General features: G+C 55.9%; 3 protein-coding genes across 3 annotated transcripts; 2 read left to right on the top strand and 1 right to left on the bottom strand.

Annotated features, from left to right (window-relative positions):
• Positions 1–4,256: 4,256 nt before the first annotated feature.
• On the top strand, positions 4,257–11,498 carry ETH_00034870 (kinesin motor domain-containing protein, putative; the record flags this gene model as incomplete). Its single annotated transcript, XM_013375884.1, has 8 exons — positions 4,257–4,669; positions 4,914–4,985; positions 5,222–5,318; positions 5,441–5,512; positions 5,967–6,095; positions 6,420–6,495; positions 7,164–7,276; positions 7,404–11,498. 8 exons carry the CDS (start codon positions 4,257–4,259, stop codon positions 11,496–11,498), a joined length of 5,067 nt encoding a protein of 1,688 aa, XP_013231338.1.
• Positions 11,499–13,517: 2,019 nt separating this feature from the next.
• On the top strand, positions 13,518–18,421 carry ETH_00034865 (uncharacterized protein; the record flags this gene model as incomplete). The annotated part of the gene is made up of 8 exons (XM_013375883.1): positions 13,518–14,007; positions 14,444–14,597; positions 14,873–15,131; positions 15,502–15,639; positions 16,245–16,403; positions 16,576–17,108; positions 17,445–17,917; positions 18,135–18,421. The coding sequence occupies 8 exons, from the start codon at positions 13,518–13,520 to the stop codon at positions 18,419–18,421; spliced, it is 2,493 nt and encodes an 830-aa protein (XP_013231337.1).
• Positions 18,422–20,902: 2,481 nt separating this feature from the next.
• On the bottom strand, positions 20,903–22,803 carry ETH_00034860 (uncharacterized protein; the record flags this gene model as incomplete). Its single annotated transcript, XM_013375882.1, has 3 exons — positions 20,903–21,155; positions 21,390–21,858; positions 22,257–22,803. 3 exons carry the CDS (start codon positions 22,801–22,803, stop codon positions 20,903–20,905), a joined length of 1,269 nt encoding a protein of 422 aa, XP_013231336.1.
• Positions 22,804–23,198: the final 395 nt, after the last annotated feature.

Genomic DNA, 23,198 nt, shown 5'->3' with positions numbered 1-23,198 from the left:
ATCATTTTTTTATTTGCTCCCTTTTTAAAATTTAATTGTATAAAACTGCGAAAGGCAGATTCTTGGCCCTTTGTGAACGTCGTATGCAGCAGCCCCATCTGCAACCCAGTGCTCGCTGGGCGTTGCTGGCCCTTCCCCTAGGGAAACCTTCATCAATATTGCCGCCGGGAAACGTTTAAGTTGCAATAGAAGGTCTTTGAGCTAGAAAAAGTGACTCTGTGCTCATTTGAGCCGGCAGAAAGCCCCGCTTGCCACTGCTGTTGCTGTGGTTGCTTGTGTTGCTGCTGCTGCGGTTGCTGCTCTTTCCAGTGTTTCTTTGCCGGCTGGAGACTCTTCGCTAAGCGCATTCCTCAAGAATGCCCAGCACTAGCAGCAATGCCAACAACCCCACCTGCGATGACCTGCCGAGCCAGGTTGAACTGGAGGCTCTCCGCAGAGCCTTCCAAGCCCTAGACGCCGACAATGACGGGAAGATCAGCCCCCATGACGTCCTTGTAACTTTAGCCCGCCTACACCACAAAGTTACGAAGGCGAGTTGCCCTCCAAACCACACTGCAATAGGCTAAGAGCCCAGCGAGGGGGCCCCCTCACCGGGCGCCCTCGCCAGGCATTCTGAATTGCTCAGGGCTCTCACAGACACCCAATGCACACATAAATTTTAGAAACAGGAAAACGAGAGATATGCAGATGAAGCGCTAATAGATATGCAGATGAGGCGTTAATAGAGAAAAAAGATAAATTTAGAGCCAGAGCGAAACAAAGAGTTAAGTTGACACTTTACATTAACATGCACAAACGGAGACCTGACCCACCACGATAAAAATGTATACTTTCTCCCCTTATGCCTTTACGTATAAAGACAATAAATACAATCTGTAGCAGCAGCAAAGCCCAGCTGTTGCAGTGGGACCTCGCGGAAACAGCAACAGCCAGCTCTCAGCAGTCGCAAGGACATCAGCAGCTGCAGCAGCTGCAGCAGCTGCTGCTGCTGCGGCCGCAATGCCTTATAGCGATTTTTGACTCAGTGGAAGGCCAAAGCTTTAGTGGGCTGGACGCTGCTGCTGCCAGTGTTGCTACTGCTGCTGCTGCAGCATGAGGTGGAGGTGATGCTCTGGGAAGTGGATGAAGATCTCGACGGGTCTATTAGTTGGCAGGAGTTCCTCACTCTTTACCAAAGAGGGACCACTGATGTTACGGGCAAGAAAAGCACAAAATCTGCGAATAATGAGTTTTAGAGCTTATGCCATTAAAATGCCATGCGCGTCTAGGTACCTCCTCCTAAGTTCTGAAATCTTAGATACCGACACAGCTGCGCACTCAAAACGGCATTTTTCGTCTTGCTATTGCTGCTGTTACTGCTGCTGCCGCCAGTGCTGCTGCTATTCTTGCGGGATGCCTCATCTTCCCGGCGGCCAGTGATGTTTGTTCTCTAGCTATTCGTGCTGCTGCTGCTTTCGATGCTGCTGGTCGTAACTGCCGCTGTTGCTGCTGCCACTGCAGGCCTCGAGCCCCGCAATTTTTTTCATGTAGTGCAGTACTTGATGTATGACAAAGAAATGAAGGGAGAAATTAGTGTAGAGCAAACTTTACAGATTCTTTTTGTCAGATTTGGAAGAGAGCTACTGGACCAAGTGAGTGTTGGGAACCTGGGGTTGAAATGCTGGAAATCAACAAAAGTTTAGGAAATTGAGGCTTAAGCTATGGCCACTAGTGCCCTACATTTTAGCTTTTACGGCGCGGTAGTTTGGCTCATCCTAAACCCTAAACCGTAAACCCAAAACCCTAAGTTGTGGAGCCGCTATCTTAGGAGATCCAGGCCATCTTTGGGGAAGACGACAGGAGATACGATGGGCCTGAGAAGAAGGTGACTTTGACAGAATATCTCGAGAAAGTTAAAGAAAGAAAGACAGTCAGGTGGGTCGCGACACAGCACAAGCCCTAGGCGCAATTGCGAATTCCTAAACCCTTGAATCCAGCGGCTGCTAGAAGAGTGGCTGTTATCTGCAGGAAGAAGGGAGTAACGTACCCAAAGCTAAGACAAAGATGAGGCGATGATTTGCAGCCTTGAGCTGTATAACGTCTTGACTCGACACTCACGTCCAAATCACAAACCCTAAACCGCAACCCGAATCCTTACACCCAAAATTGCGAGATAGGGGCAGTCTCCCGCGTCCGTCAACCTTCCAAAAAGCCTTTCTCGGCTCCCCAATGATGGCCCAATTCTTGGGCGTTAGTGCAGCAACTGCTGCTACAAATCGCGGTGTGGTGGCAGCAGTAGTAGGGGGGGTTTTGCAAGCGTGCTGCTGCAGCACTCCGGTAGCGACACTCTCCGAACTCAGCAAAAGCCACAGCAATCCAATCAGCAGCAACAGCAACAACAGAAACATCACTATCAGTAAAAGTGTCAGCATTGTCTAGCTCTGTACTTGCTTCTATATAATCTGCCTCCCTAGAGGAGGGGGAAAGCACTCGGTCGCCCATAGAGTGTTTGCTCCGTTCTCTTGTCTGAAAACTGACTAAAAATTGTCTTTTCACTAATATACACATATAAGTAGAAAGCATAGACGGAAGGTCGGCGGAAAAACGACACTTCGTCTCGCGTGCAAGTGACATTCAACCTGCAACAAATTCGCCGCTACTGCTGCTGCTGTCGTCTGCTGCTGCCGTCGGTGAATATGCGAGTGGCTAAACTACCAAATAATATATTTTGTGCAGTTTGAAAGTTAGCAGCAGTTTGCGCACTGGCCGATTGCGGAACAGGGTCGTCGATGTGTGCTGTGGCTAATCTGAATGACTCATCTTTTGGCGACTCGCCATGGAATCTTGCATATTTGGAGGATCAACTAGATCAGTGTGGACTTTTTCATAAGCAAAAGAGAATAAAACAGAGTTGCACTTGACGTACGTAGATAAGTAACCTTGCGCCGAGAAGTCGTTGGCCTCGCGATTTGTTGTGCAGGAGTGTTGCAGCGGCTGCAGGGACTAACCGTGGGCTAACCTGCCGTGAAGACTGCCTCAATCGATTTGAATCTGCTGATTTATCTATATTAAAATGCAAATAAATGGTGAATTTGAGCTAATCTGACAGGAAATAAACAGGGCTTGAGGAGCAGGAGCAGTGGTTGGCTGCTGCGCCTTAATTGGGGTGAATTAGCAGTTCAACTTTGCGGCCTGAGGCCTGCGGGTTTACGAAACGGTGCAAAATGGCCTTTTATTTGAGTTGTTTTGCTATATTGACTACTTCAAAGCATTAATAAGCCTCATTTTGGTCGCTGCGCTCCCGAAGACCTTTCGGCCATCGCTCGCCCGCCGGTCCGCTCGCCGAGTCGGCGGTTCTCCGATGCGGCAGCGGCCCCAATAGTTGGGTGTTTGGCGGTTTTCTTTGTTTTTTTGTGTTTAAAAAATGCATTTATGAGCTCGACTGAGATACGGTGATCTCCAGCGCCAAAGAAGGAAGCCAGAAAGAAGGCCAGGCCACCGTCTGCTGCTGCTGCGGCGGCTGCGGCAGTGCAGCTGGTTGGCTGCAGCAGCAGCAGCCGCACCAGTGACAGCTCCTGGCGTCGCTGCCGTTGGTTGTGCGGCGTTGTTCTATTTAGTTATTCTCAGGGGTCGGAGTTGGCGTTCATAGGACTGTTGCTGCAGCACCAGGGATGAGCCGCAGCAGGCAGAGAGGGACTCCGGCGGCAACAGCAGCGGAGGCGCAGCCGACACTGACGTTGCGGCACCTGAGCCCCTAAATCCCTTTATTTCTCCTCTTTATTTGCGAATCTCTTTGCTTGCCTCCCCCCAACTTTGTCTCTTTCCTCAACCTCACGCCGAACTGCCTGCCCAAGCACTGCTGGGCGTGCCTCACTCGACCGACAGCAGCAGCGCGAGCAGCAGCAGCAGGCGGATCGCCTTGGGGAGCCGCAGAAGCTGCAGCACGGCGGCTTTTCACAAGAAGGAGTGTCCGCTGGGCCCTTCTCTCCCCCGAAGACTTTTCCACCCTGTGGTCCTCTCTGTGCCGTCCTCCCCGGCCATCTCCACAGCAGCAGCCCACCCGCATCCACAGCCGCAGCAGCCGCAGCAGCAGCAGCAGGAGCAGCAGCGGGTGGCGGGGGAGCAGGAGTTGCAGGAGGCGGAGGCGGCGGGTCGGGCTTGGCGTTGCGGGTGCCTATGGTCTGTCTGGGTTTGGCGTGTGGGCTTGAGCGTGTGCGGGGCTCGCGGGTGCGCGCGGTTTGGGAGGGTTTAGGGTTTAGGGTTTGGGGTTTGGCGGGATGAGCGGGGCGCCGCCGCCGCTGAGCGGGCGGATCCGCACGTTCGTGCGGGTGCGGCCCCCCCAGGGCCGCGAACTCGAAGCCCCGCTGGCGCTGCGCTGCCCCTCACGCTCCCGCGTGGAGCTCTCCGACGCGCTGCGGCGCCAGCGCTGGGCCTTCGAAGTCGACGGGGTCTTCGGGCCTGCTGCGGGGCAGCAGGACGTGTGGGGCCCCGTGGAGCGCTGCATCGAGCGCGTGGTGGAGGGCTACAGCTGTTCGGTCTTTGCGCACGGCCAGACGGGCACGGGCAAGACCTTCACCATGCTCGGCCCCGAACTCATCAAGGGCTGTGGGTGTGCAGACCCCAAAATTCAACACAGCAGCAAACTCGCCAGACTCCAACTCGTCCAGAAAAGACTCGCAGCCGCCACCAAGTCAGGCCCCCGCATTCCTGCCAGGGTTTCCCGCTAGGGTTTGGGGTTGGGGGTTGGGGCTGGGGTTTGCGGTTAGGGTTTGGGGTTGGGGTTTGGGGCCGGGGTTGGTTTGGGGTTGGGGTGAAGAGGCCATGGGACTCGGGCTAGAGTGGCTCAGGAGCAGAGGCTGAGGCTCACAGGGTTTAGGGTTTAGGGTTTAGGGTTTAGGGTTTGGGGCCTGTGGAGAGGGGTTTTTGCGTTGCAGCCGCATTCCTGCACTGCTGAACTCCAAGTCCTGTGGGATCATCCCGAGGGCCTGCGAAAGAATAGTCCAACTGTAAGTGATAGACCCAGCAGCAGCAACGGTGGCGGCGGCAGCAGCAGCAGCAGCACGTTGAAGCCAAGAAAATACCACACACTCCAGAGAACACGTTGAGAAGCAGCAACAGCAACAGCAACAGCAGCAACAGCAACAGCAGCAGCAACAGCGACAGCAACAGCGGCAGCAACAGCGGCAGCACTAGTTGCAGCATGTACTCAAATCCCACGCCTGAGATGTCCATTTTGCTGCAGAGTGCGAAGCCGCTACGGGGAAGACAGTTCGTCTCAAGTTCGCATCTTCGCCTCCTACATTCAAGTTTACAATGACAAGCTCGTGGACCTGCTCGCAGTAAGACCTTGCACCCGCAGCAGCAGCAGCAGCCGCAGCAGCAGCACAAGCAGCAGCCGCAGCAGCCGCAGCAGCAGCAGCAGCAGCAGCAGCAGCAGATTCCTCTGTTTTCTTCTGCACAGGACCCCACAGCCAAGGCAACGCCCCTCACCATCGTGAAAAGCCCCACAAACCCGACGGCCACGATAGTCCAGGTGCGACTGAGACCCAGAATTAGGGCCTCCGCCACATTTCCATTTCAATTTCATTTTCGCAATTTTATTTTATTTTCAAATACTGGCTGCTCTTTCCTGCTGCTGCCAGCTGCTACTGGCCGTTGCTAGCTGCTGCTAGCTGCTGCTGGCCGTTGCTAGCTGCTGCTGGCTGCTGCTGGCTGCTGCTGGCTGCTGCTAGTTGCTGCTAACTGGTCCTAGCTGCTGTTGGTTGTTGCTGGCTGCTGCTTGCTGCTGCTAATTGCTGCTAGCTGCTGCTGCTGTCTGGCTTTTTCTATCTTTTATTTTTTGGCTTCCTCGTGCAGCTTTCCAGCCGCTTGTGCATGCAAGCTGATTGGCGCCAGTGTGCATGCGTTTTCCTGTCGCTTCCCTTTTGCATGCGTTTTGTTTTTAATTGGATCTTTTTTGTTTTCTTTTCTTTCTTCGCATCTGCCAGGGCCTGCAGCTCTTCGAAGTCCACTCTTGTGAAGAACTGGTCCATTTGCTGCTGCGGGGCACTTTCTATAGGGCCTTTAGAGCCACCAGAATGAACCCCATGAGCAGCAGAAGCCACGCCATCTTCCAGGTGCGGAGGTGCCTCAGGGTCTCAAGGGTTTAGGGTTTAGGGTAAAGGGTTTAGGGTCTAGGGTTTAGTGTTCAGGGTTGAGGGTTTAGGGCTTAGGGTTTATAATTAGGCATCAGGCCATCTGCGGCATTGAAGTGCAGAAGGCCGCTAGTAGCATAGCCCCAAGGGCCCCAAAGCTATTTAACTCCAGCCTTGCGCCAGCAGCAAACAGCAGCAGGGGCTGTGGGGTCCCGAATTTGGGGAATTTGAGGCCAGCAGCAGGGGCCTCTGGATTTGCTGCTGCATGCAAAGGTGCGCTGCATGCGGGGCTTTTGCTGCTCTCAGGTGGAGCTGCGCCAGTCATTGCCGAACAACAAACACATTTTTAGACAAGCCCGACTCAACTTGGTGGACCTGGCAGGTCAGCGACTGCACTCCAGCTGCTGCAGCAGCAGCAGCAGCAGCGGCAGCAGCAGCTTTCTGTTAAAGTTGTCGTCCGGCTGCCTGCAGGGCTTTCGCTGCTGGCTAGCCCCCTTGGAGTTTTTTGTGTTCGTGCTGCAGTTTCTTTCTTTCGTTTTTTCTCCTCCTAGTTTTTTTATTTGCCACTGTCTTCACCTCCTCTCGCCTCCTTTCTGCCTTTTTTCTGTCTTTTTCCGGCTAGCCATTGAAAAGCCTTGTATCTATATTTATATGGAAATAATTTGATATATTTCTGGTTTTGATCTTATGAATATTCTTGCTGCTCGTCCTCTCCACCTCTGTCTCCAAGGCTGCAATATTTTTCCCTCTTAGTCATCGCTAGCTAGCCACTTGGCTAGCGAGCCAGCTAGCTACCCAGTTTGCAAGCCAACTACCGAGCGGGCCAACAAGCCAGCTAGCCAGCTACCTAGCTAGCCAGCTACCTAGCTAGCCAGCTACCTAGCAAACCAGCTAGCCACGTAGTTTGCACGCCAGCTACCCAGGCTCAAACCTCAAACTCGAACTACCCAGCTAGCAAGCCAGCGAGCTCGCTAGCTCACCAGCTAGCCAGCTAGCCAGCAGCTCGCGTGCAAGCTTGCTGTCGATTGTTTTGCTGCTGTTTGTGTTTAGGAAATGAGCGGTGCGACACAATGAAGAGTTTGGCGCGGAGCCACATGGAGGAAGTTGGGGCGATAAACCGGAGTCTTTCTGCATTGATTTTGTGCATTCAGCAGTTGAACTCGGTAAGCTGAGCCGGGAGAGCCCCGCGTGTTTTGCTGCTGCAGCTGCTGCAGTAGCAACAAGCAGCAGCGGGTGCTGCTGCTGCAGCTGGAGCTGGCTGCGGTGCTGCGGACTGCTGCTGCGCTGCAGGAAGGCTCCACGGTGTCGTTCAGGTCCTCCGCACTCACGCGGCTGCTGCAGGAGTCCTTGGGGGGCGGCTGCTTCACAACTTTCATCTGCACAGTTTCGCCTTCTTCACTTTGCATTAGAGAAACTCTTGCGACTTTGCGGCTGGCAGTGCGGGCGAAGGCAGTGCGGCTTTCTGCAAAGCCCAACCAGCTCACTGACATGCCTCAGGTGCTGCAGGCGCTCAAGAAGGAGGTGCGGGTGCTTCGCGAGATGCTGGAGCACGGCGTCCGCAGCGCGCCCCAGCAGCAGCAGCAGCAGCAACAGCAGCAGCAGCAGCAGCAGCAGCAGCGGCAGTGCACGGATCTCCACCAACAGCTCCACCAACAGCTCCAGCTGCTCCACAACCAGAGACACAAACAGAGGGAGCGACACAAAAACCAAATCGGCACCGCAGAGGGGGCTCTACCCGGGGCTGCTGCTGCTGCTGCTGCTGCTGCGGCTGCCGGGCTCGCCGCGCATAGCCCCCAACGCCGCTGCTGTGCTGCTGCCTCCGGCGGGCTGCTGCGGAGGTCTCTTTCTTGCCCCTCCAGCCCTACAATGACACTAGAATTAACTGAACTTCCTGCTGCGTTCCCGCTGCAGCAGCAAACCCCACAGAGGTGCACAGCATGTGGGGAGTTGGCCCTTCCCACGGGCTGTCTAGACACCTCAGCCACTCCCTCGAGCCCTTCAAACACGGTGCACCGGCTACTCTTTGCTGCTGCAGCGCAGCAGCATCACCAGCAACACCAACTGCAGCAGCACCTGCTGCAACAGCAACAGCTGAGGCAGCACCAACAGGTAGAGGCGCTGCCCATGGGCGACGTCGTGTCTTGCTGGCATCAGCAGCAGCAACAGCAACTGCAGCAGAAGGAACCCAGCGCCACCTCCTTGTGGGAACCTTCAACTCCTGCAAGCGAACACAATGCTGCCGCTGCAGCGGCGGCAGCAGCAGCAGCTGCTGCTGCCGCTGTGGTTGCTGCTGCTGCTGCTGCGAGGGATGAGACGCAGCAGCAAACCCCGAACACCAAAGATGACTACTGTTGCTGCTGTGAATCACCTACCAAGAGCCACAGGATACTCCGGCGAGCTGAGAGCGAAGGATCACCTGCTGCTTCACCAGCAGCAGCAGCAGTTCTTGCTGCTGCTGCTGCTGCAGCTGCTGCTACCCCAGAAGGCCCAGCCACCCCTGCAGCAGCAGAAGCAGCAAAGCAAGAACCTGGTGACGCAGCTGCAGAAGAGCTTAACGCCGACGCTTCCCCACAGAGCCAAGCCTCAGACAGGACAGCTGAGCAACTTAGTCTACAGCAGGAGGAGCAGCAGCAGCAGCAGGAACCCAACAAGCAGCAGCAAGAGCAACAGCAAGACGAACCTGAACCTCACCAACTACTGGAAGCTGCAGAGCAGCAGCAACAGCAACAGCAGCAACAACAGCAACAACAGCAACAACACCAGCAACAGCACGCGGAGGATACTGAAGTTGCCCCCGAAATATTGCTGGATCACTTGCTGCAGCAGCAGCTGCTGCAGCAAATGCAGCAGAGGCAGCTGGAGTCGCAGCAACTTAAAATAGCTCAACTTCAGGCGGAGCACGAGCAATTGAAGCAAGAACACAGACAGGCAACAGCTAGGCTAATTTTACAGGAACAGCAGCAGCAACAGCAGCAGCTGCTGCTACTGCAGAATGAGAACGACGAACAGCAGCAGCAGCAGCAAGAGCAGCAGAAGCAGGAACACGAGCAGCGCGAAGAACAAGAGCCGCAGCAGGAGCAGCAGGAAGAATCACAGCTGGAGCAGCAGCAGAAACTGCTTCCTGCCGCTGCAGTGTCCCCTTTCACCTCCTTCACAGCAGCAGGAGCAGCAGCACCAACAACGCTAGAAGCAACAGAGACACAAGCAGCAGAGGCAGCAGAGCATCAGGAGCAGCAGCAGCATCAACAGCAACAGCAGCAAGAGCAGGAGCAGGAGCAGCAGGAAGACCAGGACCACCAGGAGCAGCAGATAACGGCGGAAATTTTCACAGAAGAGAGTGTGGGGGATATTAGCAAAGCAGCAGCTGCAGCAGAGCAGTTGTACAGGCAGCAGCAGCTTCACCAGCAGCTGCTGGAAGAGCACCGCGCGCTGCAGCAGCAGCGGCAGCATCTGGAAGCATGCATCCACGACATGAAAAGTAAGTCTCCCCAGGTGTCTCCCTCCAGCTGCCAACAGCAGCAGCAGCAAAAGCAGCAGGGGAAGCAGGACCAGCAGCAGCAGCAGCAGCAGCAGCAACTTCCAGCGCAGGGTGCCCACCTAGTGCCCGTGCAGCGCGGTCGCAGGACAGGCAGCAGTGGCGGCACTTGCAACAGCAACTGCAGCAGCAATTGCAGCAGCTGCTGCAGCAGCAGCTGCAGCTGCAGCAAGCCTCTGCCGGCTACTGTGGAGGGAGCGCCTCTGTCAGCTGCCTGGGACAGCCACAGCCAGCAGCAGGAAGAGCTGCAGCACTACGGCAGCAGCACAAACTTATTTGCTTCCCCGAGTTATGTTGCTCGAAGGTCACATGGTTCCCAGCCTCTTTTGCACCAGCAGCAGCAGCAGCAGCAGCAGCAGCAGCAGCAGCTACAGCAGCAGCTGTTGCATCTAAGAGAGCAGTCAGGAGAGACATTCTCCACGTGCACCAGCACGAAGTCAAGCACCTGCAGCAGCAACAATGTCCCTGACATGACGGCAGACACGAATTCAATGTTGCAGCAGCAGCAGCAGCAACGGACGCTGCAGCAGCCGCAGCTCTGGTCGGCTCTGCACAACACAGCAGCAGCAGCAGCAGCAGCCGCTACATCCGGTACTGCATGGGGAGAATACCCGCCACACCAGCAGCAACAAATGTGTGCTCCGCAGCAGCAGCAGCGCTTCAGCAGCAACGATTCTATTTTGGGGTGCTCCACTCCCTACGCGCATCAGTCCCAACATGAGCAGCAGCAGCAGCAGCAGCAACGCCACCAGCAAATGCAGCAGCAGCAACAACACCAACAGCAACTGCAGCAAAGTCTGCAGTTGAGAAACTACCCCATAGGCACTGCCTTGAGGCACCCCCGGGATTTACACCAGCAACAGCAGCGGCTGCTGAGCGTGCAGCAAAAGTGGCAGCAGCAGCAGCAGCAGCAGCAGCAGCACGACGAAGTCTGTTGGCTGTCTGCGTCTCCCCGCCTACCCCCTCTTTCCCGCGGCCGCCAGTGGCCGGGGCCCCTCCCAGTACCCCACGGTGGGGCCCCTCAGGGGGCCCCTCACATGGGGGGCCCCCCTGGAGGCCCCCTAAGGGGGCCCCCTGGGGCCCCCCAGGTGCAGCGCAGCACGAACTGGCAGGCCCCCATAGGGCACAGCTGTGAGAGCGCGCCGCCCACAGCGTCGGGGCCCCCAGCAGCAGCAGCAGCAGCAGCAGCAGCAGCAACAGGCTGGCTTTTGGCGGACGCAGGGCCGCAGCTGGGGGCCCTTTCTAGCGGAGCAGCGGAGAGCAGCAAGACACATTTTGCTACCTGTAGTGCTGCTGCTGCTTTTGCCGACAGCAGGGGGAGGCCCCCAGGGAGGGCCCCCATGCTGAGTGCGCCTGCGCAGGCCTACGGGGTTCACCAGGGGGGCCCCTACTACTACGCAGCCACCGAGCACCGCCAGCAGCAGCAGCAGCAGCAGCAACAACACCAACAGCAGCAGCAGCAGCAGCAGCAGCGGCTGCTCATGATGCACCGGTGGGGCAATGCGCAGCGGCGCAGCACGTCGCTCACTTCCCCTCTAGTGAACAGGGAAGAGGAGGAAACACCAACTGCAGCAGCAGCAGCAGCAGCAACGGTGTTTCATGACACAGGAAGGGGGCCCAGTCCCTTGCTGCCGCGACACTTGCTGAGCCCGCTGCCCCTGTGCAGCAGCAGCAGCAACCCAGCAGCAGCAGCAAGGCCTTCGCAGCCCCGAGTATGGCGCAGCGAAAGCCTGTGCAGCTTTAGAGACAAATCTTTCCCACTCACCCCACACCCTGCAGCAGCAGCAACTGCTGCTTCCCTTCCGCAGGACATTAGCTACCGCAGCGTTGGCAGGTATGCACACTGCTGAGGAGCCCCGTGGCCCAGAGCAGCAGCAGCAGCCGCAGCAGCAGCAGCAGCAGCAGCAGCTGCGGCACCAGCAGCCGCAGCAGCAGCAGCCCCAGCAGCAGCAGCCCCAGCAGCAGCTTTTCACAGGTATAGGACCCTTAGCCACTGCAAGGCAAGCAAAAGCGGCAGCAGCAGAAGCAGCAGCAGCAGCATCAAGTGCTGTAGCAGCGTACGCCCCTTTTGCAGGCCCACTGGTGCTGCGCTGCTCCTGCAGCTCGAGCTGCTGCTGCAGCAGCAGCAGCAGCCCCTACTGAAGCAGCAGTTGCTGCTGCATGCCTCCCGAAAAAATTTAGTGCACTGCATGCGGCAGCCTTTGCCTGCAGTTGCCATTCGACCTTAATATGCGTTGATGTGAAGGCTGGCTTATATGCTGCCGCGCCGGCAGCCACGCGTGCTGCTGCTGCTGCTGCTGCTGCTGCGTGCTGCTGCTGCTGCTGCCGCTGCGTGCTGCTGCTACGTAGCTTTGGGCGCACTAGACACTAAGTAGGGGCAGCAGACTAGGGGAGTTCGTATGCGCATCAGCAGGAAGCAAAACGGTGCAGCAGCACCATTGCTGCATGCAGCTTTGCATGCGGCTTTGCATGCAGCTCGGCATGCAGCCCCATCGTTGCATCCAGTTTCAGTAGCTTTGCATGCGTTTGTAGGCAAAGCTGCATGCACGTGCGCTCAGGTGTATGTACAGGCAAGAGAGTGTCCTTTTGCGTTTTTTCGACTTAAAAAGATTTTAATCTGTTCAATTAGAATAGACTTTTGAGCAGTTTAGTGCAGCAGCAGTGCAGCAGCAGCAAAAGGTATCTTTTTAATGCAGCCCCAAATGCATGCATGCAGTGCAGAGAAAGGCCTAGTGCCCACAGGCCTTCCGGGTGTACGTACACCCCAACAAACGAACTTCTGCAGCAGTTCTCAGGCACTCCGGAAGAAAGGAGAATGCATTAACAATGCAGCAAAAACAACTCTTTTGCTGCAGCAGCAGCAAAGCAGAAGCAGCAATAGCTTAGCAGCAGCGAAGACGTTATGCTGTAAGGGACTCTTCTCTTTCCCCAGGGCCCCTCTGGGGCCCCCGGGGGCCCCCTGGAGTCTCCCCCGGGGGCCCCCTGGGGGGCCCCCCGGAGCCATCTGGGGGACCCCTGAGGCAGTTCCTACAGCCTTTGGGTTTTAGGGGGCCCCCAGAGGGGCCGGAATTGGATCTGCCAGGGTGAAGCCTGCTGCTGCTGCAGCTGCTGCGCTGCGTGCTGCAGCTGGGCCTTACTTGTGCTGTTGCTGCTGTGCGCGTGTTGCTGTTTCTTTCGCTGCTGCTGCTGCTGCTGCTGCTGCTGCTGCTGCTGCTGCTGCTGCTGCCTGTCCATCGGCTGGAAGAAGACTCACGGTGATCACATTGAGTATTTCTGTTAAAATTTTAAAAACATTTTAAGTTTATTAATGCAATTTCTCAGAATAATTCGGGGACATTGGGGGGCCCCAGCCATGCTGGGGGCCCCAGGGTCCAGGGGGGCCCCTCGGCGCTGGGGCCCCCAGGAGTTCTTGTTGCGCATGCAGCAGCAAGGGCCTTTTTAAATAATTAAATATTCAGCAGAAGAAAGAAATACTAAATTTTGTTTTAAATAATGTATTTGAATTGATGGAGCCAGTGCTGCGGGCCAACAGCAGCAACTGAGGCAGCAACAGCAGCGGCAGCTGGGACAGCAGCAGCAGCAGCGGCTGCTGCAGCAGCAACTGCAGCAACTGGCGAACTCCTCATCAGGGCCCCCCAGCAGCAGCAGGAGAGACTGCTGCGTCTTCTGTTCTCTTAGGCCGAGGGGGCCCCCACTGTCTGCCTCAGGTCTGTCAAGATCCCGACTCCTGCTGCTGCTGCTGCTGTTGCTGCTGCGGCTCTCGGGGCCAGTTTGAGGAGCAGCAGCAGCAGCAACGGGCCAGCAGATGCGCCCTTCTGGGGCTTCGAGAGCCGCAAGGGGACGCTGTTCTTCACGTTGCTGCTGGGGCCATGGAAGGCGACGCAGCAGCAGCAGCAGCAGCTAGTGCTGCTGCTGCTGCCCCTGCTTGCGAGAGTGTGGGAGCAGCAGAAGCAGATGTGCACTTGAGCACCCCCCAGGAGGGCCAGCTAGCTGCTCTTGCTGCGAAGTACCGCGTGCCTATCGAGCTGCTGCAGGACCTGCAGCAGCAGCTGCAGCAGCAGCAGCAGCAGCAGCAGCAGAAGCCGCCTCCGCAGCAGGACGTGTCCCCCGCGTCTGGCGTGAGCGTGCGCTCCTCGCCGGACTCCGGCGGCGCCCCCGCTGCAGCGGCAGCAGCAGCAGCAGCAGCAGCGCGGGGTGTGGGGCCCGTGGTTGCTGCTGCTTACACGCGACTGTACGTACACTTCGTGTCTTGGGTCTTGGGCCTCTGGGACCCCCAGATGCAGCAGGAGCTGCTGGATGCAGCTTTTGCTGTTTTGATGAAGATCTACCAGCGCACTTTGCTCATCAACCCCACTGACGGTCAGCCTCCCGCTGCTGCTGCTGCTGCTGCTGCTGCGGCTGCTGTTGCAGCGGCTGCTGCTGCTGACTGTGCCGCTGCGTTTGGGGCTGCTGTTGCGTCTGTGGGTGCGCTGCTGTCAATGCTGTGCTTCCGATGGCTGTTGCTGCTGCTGAAGCTGCTGCAGCTGCTGCTGGAGCTGCTGCTGCTGCTGCTGCGGGTCTTGGTGGTGCTGTTGCTGCTGCTGGCGTTGTTCTTGCTGCTCCTGCAGCCGCCGCAGTAGCCACTAGCTGCAGTCGTGCGCAGGTGGTTCCTTAGCCACTCAGTTGCTGCTGCACTGGGTGCTGCTGCTGCTGAACATGCTGCTGCTGCTGCTGTTATTCAAAAATGTCTTGCTTCTGCTGCTGTTGCTGTCAAAGGATTGTGCGGTTGTTGCTGCTGCTGCTGTTGCTGCTGCAGCGCGTGAGCTGCTGCGGGTCTACGGGCCGCAACATGCAGCCCGGCACGCGGCGCTGCTGCAGCAGCTGCAGCAACTGCAGCCGCAGCACCCGCAGCAGCTGCAGCAGGTTGCTTATTTTCACGGTGAAGAGAAGCATGCACTTTATTTGTCCGAGTAAGTTTATTTATCTTTCCCTTTTTCGTTTTTGCTTCGCCCCGCAGTTGCTGTTGCTGCTGCTGCTGCACGCGCAGCAGCAGCAGCGGCAGCAGCAGCGGCACCGTGCTGTCAGTGCCAGCAGCAACAGCAGCATATGCAGCGCAGTAGGCCTGATCTGTATACGCTGCAGCAGCGGCAGCAGCTGCCGCAGCTGCTGCAGCACCAGGGAAAACAAAAGCCACAACAACAACAACAGCAGCAGCAGCAGCAGCAGGTGCATGTGTGCGTCTCAGGCGGTCCTTTCTAATGCTGCGCTGCTGGTTGTCGGAGACAAGAAGTTTGCCATTGGAGTCTTTGCTGCAGTCCTCAGTGCGGCTGCTGCATGCACCTGCTGGGGCCCCACACCTGCGGGGGCTTGACTACCCGCAGCAGCAGCAGCAGCAGCAGCAGCAGCAGCAGCAGCAGCAGCAGCGGCTCGTCTTCTGGGGGCTGCCCAGGCAACTCTACAGAGACGACGTGCTGCTGACGCTCCCCAATGGAGAAAAAATGAAGGTTAATTCATTTTCTTTTTTATTTACTTTTATTTTTTTTTATTTCTTTATTTTTTAGTCTTTTTTGCTTCTTTTTGCCTCCTTTTATTTCTTATTATTTCTTTACCCCTTTTTATTTTTATTTCTTTCCTTTCTTTCTTTTTATTTTTTAATTTCTTCTTTTTTGCTGCTGCAGCTTTTGCTGCAGCAGCTGCAGCTGTCTTTGGTGGAATTTTAGAATATTGGATTTCTTGAATAATTTTTAAAAACAAGTTCTTTGACAAAGACCATTAAAGATAAATAAATGATTACTTTAACGAATTTAAATGAATTATTTGAAATAAATGATTTAAAATGAATTATTAACTCGAGCTTGCAATTTGCTGCTGCAGCGAGTTCGAGTTCTGGGCCAAGAAGCTCTAAGGGAATCGGACTTAGTCGAAAATCGCTGTTTGCTGCCTCTCCCAGAAGCAACAACGGAGGCCTTTTTGCTGCTGCGCAAGCAGCTCAAGACGCAGGCTGAAAACAGGGTCTGCTGCTGCTGCTGCTGCTGCTGCTTCTGTTGCGGTGGCTGTTGCTGCTGCTGGTGCTGCTGCTGCTTTTGCTGCAGTGGCTGTTGTTTCTGGCTGCTGTTGGTGCTGGCTGCTGTTGCTGTTGTTGCCTTCGTTGTTGCCTGTGCTCGCTGTTGCTGCTTTTGCTGCTCGCTGCTCGTGCTGCTGCTGCTTTTGTTGCTGGCTGGTGTTGCTGCTGTCGCTGGCTGCCCTTGCTGCTGTTGTTGCTGGCTGCTCTTGCTGCTGTCACCGTTGTTGCTGCCTGCGCTTGCTGCTGCTGCTCTTGCTGCTGGCTGCCCTTGCTGCTGTTGCTGTCATTCGTGGCTGCTATTGCTGCTGTCGCCGTTGTTGCGGCAGGTTTTGCTGCTGCTATTCTTGCTCTTGTTGCTCATGCCGTTGCTGCCACTACTGCGGCTGCTGCTGCTGTTGCTGCTGCTGCTGTTGCTGCTGTTTATCCATCCCGGCTTCTCTTGCTGCGCGCCCTTGCTGCTGCTGGGGCCGTTGCTTCGGGCTACTGCAGCCCCCGATGATGCGGCGGAGGCCTCTTCTGCTCGATGCACTTGCTGCTGCTGCTGCTGCTGCAGGCCCAGCTGAGCCCTAGCCAGCTGCCGTCAGTTTGCTGCTACAGCTTCATGAACACTCAAATAGAAGCCAGCAGCATTGCCCTTGGGCAGCAGCGGCCCCGCTTTGCTGCGCTGGGGGGTGTGGGGCAAGTGCTTCTGTGGGACCTTGCGCAGCAGCCAGTCCGTTGCTGCTGCTGCTGCTGCTGCTGCTTGCGCTGCTGCTGCTTGCGCTGCTGCTGAGGCAGGCGATAAGGCTGCTGCTGGGGAGCATTGTGGTGAGCTGGCGCTGCTGTCGCTGCAGCTGGCAAGTGCACGCTGAAAAGCTGCTGCTGCTGCTTCTGGTTTGCTGCAGCGAGCGGAGGCGAAGGCGTTAGAGCTGCTAAAGAAGAGCAGCAGCAACATCAGCAGCAGCAGCGACATGGACGACGTAGCAGGCCCTGCTGCTGGCGGGCACGAGTCGATGGAAGAGGACGGGGGAGGGGGGAAGCCGCAGCGCCGCCCCCCCAGCAGCAATACGAGCAGCAGCAACAGCAGCAGCAGCAGCAGCAGCAGCTGCTGCTGCTACAAGCTGGTGGGCCACGAGGGAAGGGTCTTGGCCCTCACTTTTGCTGAAGCTGAAGACCGCTGCCTTTTGACTGGGGGCAGCGACGCAGTAATTCGTTTGTGGCCCACTCCTTATTCTCAGGAGCTGCAGCAGCTGCAGCAGCAGCAGCAGCAGCAACAAGGCGCTGCAGCCTCAGACAGCGACGAGGGCGAAGACGATGACCCCGATGCAACCCGCAAGAAGAGGCAGCAGCAGCAGCAGCAGCAGCAGCAAATGCTGCCCCTCTGCCAATACAGAGGGGCCACTGCACCCATCTGGAGCCTAGCAGCAAGTCCCCTGGGGTGAGGCGATTTCGCGCTGCTGCTGCTGCTGCAGGTGCTGCTGCTGCTGCAGGGGTGCTGCTGCAGGGGTGCTGCTTCTCCTGCTGCAGCTGCTTGTGCAACAGTGGAAGCAGCAGCAGGAGCAGCAACAGGGGCAGCAGTACCGACATCGGTTGCTGCTGCCTCCGCTGTTGCTTCTGCTGACCCCACATGTGCTGCTGCTGAGGCTGCCACGGCTTTGTATGGGCCTGCTGCTGCTGCTGCTGCTGCTCCCGGAGCGACCGCGACTGCTCGCGCGTATCTGCCGCTCTCTCTCCCACCGCCCCCCCACCGCTGCTGCTGCTGCTGCTGCTGCAGGCACTACTTTGCTTCTGGGGGCGGGGACAATGTGGCGCGGCTCTGGTGCACTTCTCGATCTTTCCCGCTGCGGCTGCTGCAGCACCCCGGAGGTGCCACAGATGTGCCCAAGGTGTACATACACCCCAATTCCTCGTTGCTGCTGACGGGGGCTTCTGACGGAGTTGTGCGGCTTTTCGATTTGCGAGCAGCAGATGCTGTGAGGAGCTGGACGCCGCCGAGGCCTGCTGCTGCTGCTGCTGCTGCTGCTGCGGGGGACGGCGGGCTCGGCAGCGCAGCAGCAGCAACAGCTGCTGCTGCTGCAGCAAGAAACGGCCCAGACGCCGCGCTGCGGTGGCCGCTAGACCCGAGGTGGCTTAGTGCTGCTGGGAGGGCAGCACTCGGCAGCAGCAGCAGCAGCTGCTGCAGCAGCAGCAGCAAGGAGGTGACAGCGCTCACCGCGTCGCCCAACGGAAGGCTTGTTGCAGCCGCAGGTCTGGCACATAGGGTTAAGGGTTTGGTCTAGGGTTTAGGGTTTGGCCTAGGGTTTGGGATACCGTTTATCTAATTGCAAGCATGTCGCAGAGACAACTCACTCAGAAACCCGCAAGTCGTTAAGGTTCTTAGGGTTTGTAGGGTTTAGGGTTTAGGGTTTAGTGTTTAGGGATTAGGGTTTAGGGTTTAGGGTTTAGGGTTTGGCTGCTGCTGCAGATGAGACAGGCAACGTGTGCGTTTGGGACATCCCTTCTGGCAATCTTTTATCGGTGGGGTCGGCGTCTCTTCCTGCTGCTCATGCTGCTGCTGCTGCTGCCTTTGCTGCTGAGGGCCGCTGCAGCGCAGCAGCAGCAGCAGCAGCGGCAGCAACCTACGCCAAGTCCCTCTCCTTTTGCTACAACTCCTCCCTCCTTGCCGGAGCCACAGGAGACGGGCGCGTGCTCCTCTGGGACACAACAGCAGGTGAGCAGCAGCAGCAGCAGCAGCAGCAGCAGCGCTCGTGACACCAGTGCTTGCAGGAGCAGCAGAAGCAGCAGCAGCAGTAGCAGTAGTAGTAAATCCACCCCTCTCGACAGCAACGGTCACAGCAGCGGCAGCAGCAGCAGCAACATCAGCAGCACCGCCCGTGAGACCAGTGCTCCCAGCATTAGCAGCAGCAGCAGCAGCAGCGGGACCATGCGTGTTTGGGTGTTTGCTGCAGCATCTCGAGGGGGGGGGGCCCGCCGCGGGGGCGAAAGCCCCGAGGGGCCCCCCACAGGGTGTGGGGCGGGGAACCCCCGTGTGGGGCCCGGGGGCCCCTCGCAGCTGCTGCTGCTGCAGTGTCTGTACGGGCGCTCTGTGGCATTTCGCGCATGCAACTTCACCCCTTCGAATTTGCTGCTAGTTGGGGGCCTTTCTACTCTTGACAAATAAATTTGAGATTATTTGGTTTATTTGATCATTCAAAACTTTTTATTTCCGTTTTAATTCGACTCAGTCCGCCTTTTGCGCTTCACAGCAGCGCAGCAGCAGCAAATATAAAAGTCTAAAAGGAAGAAATCCGCGGACGAAATGGAATTCTAATTGGAAATAATTGAACAAAACGGCAGAAAAGTAAATTGAATTCAAAAATAAACGAACAGCATTAAATACATGCAGAAATGTCAATTATAAACCGTTCTGCAGTTTTGGAGGTAAAAAGACGAAAATTCAAATTTAGATTTGACACACAAAGAGGTGTACAGACACTCCGAGGTGTACAGACACCTGAAAATTTAGTGGGTCAAAGAAGACAAAATAAATTTTTTCATTTTTCCGACAATTAGACAAAAAAATAATTCAAAGAAAGGAGGAAATTAGACAAAAAGGATAATTAAACAAAAGAAATCAGAAATAAAAGAAATTAGAAAAAAAAGTAATTAAAGAGGAAGAAAATTAGAAAAGAAAAATAATTAGACAAAAAAGATGTAATTGGACAAAAAGGGGCAAATAAATATAATTTAAATGTGGGTACAAATATGAATAAAGATGTAAAAATAAGCAAAGATAAATATAAATAAATAAATATAAAAAAAGATTTAAGTAAGGATGCAATTATAAAGATAAATAAAGATGTAACTTTATTATTTATTTCTGCTTTTAGATAAATATCTTTCTACAGATATGGCTGCATTTATTCACATTTGAAAATAAAAAACAAAAAGATTTAATTGAAATATTACGTATTTTTCTTTTTGAAGAAAGAAGATTATCTTAAAAAGTAAAAAAACAAAAAGATATTTGCTGCAGCATGCAGAGGCTGCTGCGGTGTATCTGCAGCAGCGGGAAAAGGGCACTCACGCTGCTCAGCAAGCAAACAGGCTTGCTGCTGCTGCTGCTGCTGTTGCTGCTGCTGTTGCTGTTGCTGCTGCTGCTGCTGCTACTGCCGCTACTGGCGTCGGCTTTGATGGAGCAGCTACAGCTCATCTCTGAGTTGGCGCTGCAGTGCTGCTTCTGCTTGCTCAGTTGCTGCTGCTGCTGCAGCGTAGGCCGCGTCAGCAGCAGCAGCAGCTGCTGCGCAGTCCGCAGCAGCAAGCTGACTGGGGCTCACTCCTTCCAGCCGCAGCTGCAGCAGCACTGCAGCAAACGGGCCAACGGGATTGTCTGTACAGAGAAAGCACGCACTTGCTGCTGCTGCTGCTGCTGCTGTTCATTTCATCTATGCAGCACGCACCAGCAGCATAAGCACACGAACAGCAGCAGCAGCAGCAACAGCAACGGGGACGGCAGGCGCAGCTTCATCATAACCGTAGCCAGAAACAGCGGCAGCAACAGCAGCAGCAACAGCAACAGCAGCAGCAGCAGCAGAAGCAGCAGCAGCAGCATCACCAAATCCATTGAAGCCGTTGGGCCCATAAGCAAGTTTAGGAGACAGAAAAAGCTGCAGAGACTCAAAAGGCTTCATTAAAGAAACTGCTTCGCGCCAGCCCAGAGGCAGCAGGTAAAACATAGAACGCCAGAAACGGCCCTGCAGCAGCAGCAGCAGCAGCAGCAGCAGCGGGATAGGAGTGGTAGTGGTACGGATGGTGGCAGCAATATGGACAGGCGTGATGGACCAGGAAGGCCAGCAGCAGCAGCAAAGGGACCAGCAGCAGCAACAAAAAACACAGCAGCAGCAGCAGGAGCTACTGCTGCTGCTGCTGCAGCGGGACGCGGAGCCGTAGCAGTGGCAGCAGCAAAGCCCTCACGCTAGCTGCAGCGGCTTCTGCTGCTTCTGTTGCTGCAGCAGCAGCAGCAACTGCTGCTGCAACAACAGTAGCAAGCACACGCGCTCCAGCAGCATCAGCAGCAACGGCAAGATCGAAGCCAGCAGCAGCAGCAGCAGCAACACAGAGATGCACTAGTCAAGAAACAGAAAGAGAAAAAGAGAACGAAAGAAAGAAGCAAAAAGGAAGAAAGAAAGAATAAAAGATTAAAAGAATAAAAGAAAAAGCAAAAAGAATACAAGAAAAAGACAAAAAAGGATTTCAATTCTTACAGACTTTTGAGTGCTGAATAAAAGAATTCCATTTGTTAACATCGCCTCCAAAGAAAAAGCAAAAGTGTCGCAAACAGAGTCCCTGAGGGTCACCCACGCATCTGCTGCTGCTGCTGCTGCTGCTGCTGCTGTTGCCGTCCACTGGCAGCGGTGTTTTGGGCTGCAGGTCTTGCCGCTGCAGCAGTGCCTGTACAGCAGCAGCAGCTGCTGCTGCTGCTGCATGTGCACGGGCCACCCGAGGACTACAGCAGCAGCAGCTGCTGCTGCAACAGCAGTGCTAAGGCCTCAACAGCAGCTGCAGCAGCAGCACTACTAGGGACTCAGCAGCAGCTGCAGCAGCAGCACAAGGGCGTCAGCAAGAACAGCATCATCATCCACCATCATTATCATCATCATCAGCAGCAGCAGGAGCAGCAGCAACTACAGTAACAGCAGCAGCAGCAGCAGCGGCAGCAGCAGCAACAGCAATGTGGCACCTTGGGAAAGGGTCTTCTGCGTGCAGCTCTGGCCTTCTGTGGAGCCAGCGCAGCTGCAGGCCCGACTGGAGTGTCTGTACACCTGGATTGAATTTGTTTTTTTCCAAAAACAAAAGAGATAATTTCAAATTGTGTTTTTCTTGAGAAAGCCTTAAAATGGGAGAATCTGCTTCTCCCCACAGAGCGGAGCAGGGCGAGGGCTGGCACAGTGCTGCTGCTGCTGCTGCTGCTGCTGCAGCTGCAGCTTCGTCGTCGGCTGCTGCTGCTGCTGCTGCGCTGCTGTCTTCGCTCGCAGCAGCAGCGGCTGCTGCTGCAGCAGGAGCAGCAGCAGCTGCTGCTGCTGCTGCGTCCGCTGACTCAGGCAGCTGCTGCTGCTGGTAAAATAGACTCATAATTAACTCTTCTTTCTCTTTAAATGTGTCGTGACAAGCTGTTCTTAAGGTTGCTTCGTGCAGCTCCTCTGTCTGCTCTGCAACAGCAGCAGCAGCAACAGCAGCAGCAATAGCAGTGGCAGCAGCAACTTCGGGTGAAAGGGACTTAGCCCGGCAGCAGCAGCGACAGCAACAGCGATATCTGAGTACACTGTGCGAAGCAGCAGCTGCAGCACTAGCAAAGATGGATAGCAACAGCAGCCATCTACACAGCAGCAGCAGCAGCAGCAGTAGCAGCGGCAGCAGTAGCAGCAGCAGCAGCACCAAAAGCAACAGGGCAATCCGGTGAGCAAAGCTTCTCTAAACTGCTTTTGAAGCAGCAAATAAAAAGACAAAGAAAAGCAGAAGACATCTGAGTGGGCTGGAGGCAGCAACGAGGCAAGAAAGGCGACGAGGGCGCAACCCGAGGGTTTAGGGTTTAGGGTTTAGGGTTTACGGGCGTAGTAGCGCATGAGGCCTCCCTCACAAATGAGGTGCCTCTGTCTCTTCAGCCACCCCTCAGGTGTCTCTTTTTCTTTTGCTGCCAAATGGACAAAAGCAGCATCTCCTTGGGGGCCCCCCAGCAGGTAAGGAAGGGTCAGCGAGCACACGCTGCTGCTGCTGCTGCTGCTGCTGCTGCTGCTGCTGCTGCTGCAGAGCAGCAGCTCGGCCACGGCCTGACAGGCTTCACACAGCGCACACCGACGGCCCCCCCACTCCCACTCAAAGGGTTCTTCATCATCTTGGAGGGGGGCCCCCAAAGTTCCCACCAGAAGGCCTTCTTGGGGGCCCCCCAGGGGGCCCCCAGGGGGCCCTCCAGGGGGGCCCCCCTGGGGGTCCCCGGGAGGGCCCCAGCCCTGCAGGACCCCGAGAAGGCAGCCGACGGGGCCCCAAAGCGGGGCCCTCAGGAGGCCCCCTGGGAGGGCCCCTAGGGGGCCCCCCAGAGGAGTGCAGCGGCAGAGCAGCAGCAGCAGCAGCAGCAGCAGCAGTTTGGGGGCCCCCATCCCTGTCTGTTTTAAGGGCGCAACTCTCCCCACCAAGCCCGTAGGCGCTACGGCCAAAAGCCCAAACCCTAAACCCTAAACCCTAAACCCTAAACCCTGAAACTAATGCGTTGAGTCTGCTCCCGGGGTTCTGGAAGGAGTTTCTGCTGAAACAACTGCACTGAGGCTGCGCTGGGGTGTACAGACACCTAATTGAGGTGTACATGCAGCTCTGCCTCTAGCGTTCGGGTGTATAGCCACATGCGTCGGTGGCACCAAGTGCTGCTGCGCTGCAGCGGGTCCTTCCTAATAGCTGCCAGGGTCTGCTAAGTTTTTAAAAAGAAATAAAAGTAATTTAAATTTAAATTTAAATAGTTTTTGGCGGTGAGCACCGCAGCAGACGGGCTGCCGACAGA

This window comes from Eimeria tenella, genomic scaffold (assembly GCF_000499545.2).
Source record: "Eimeria tenella Houghton genomic scaffold, Eth_scaff30, whole genome shotgun sequence".
NCBI lineage: Eukaryota > Apicomplexa > Conoidasida > Eucoccidiorida > Eimeriidae > Eimeria > Eimeria tenella.
This window is presented reverse-complemented; position numbering and strand designations above follow the sequence as displayed.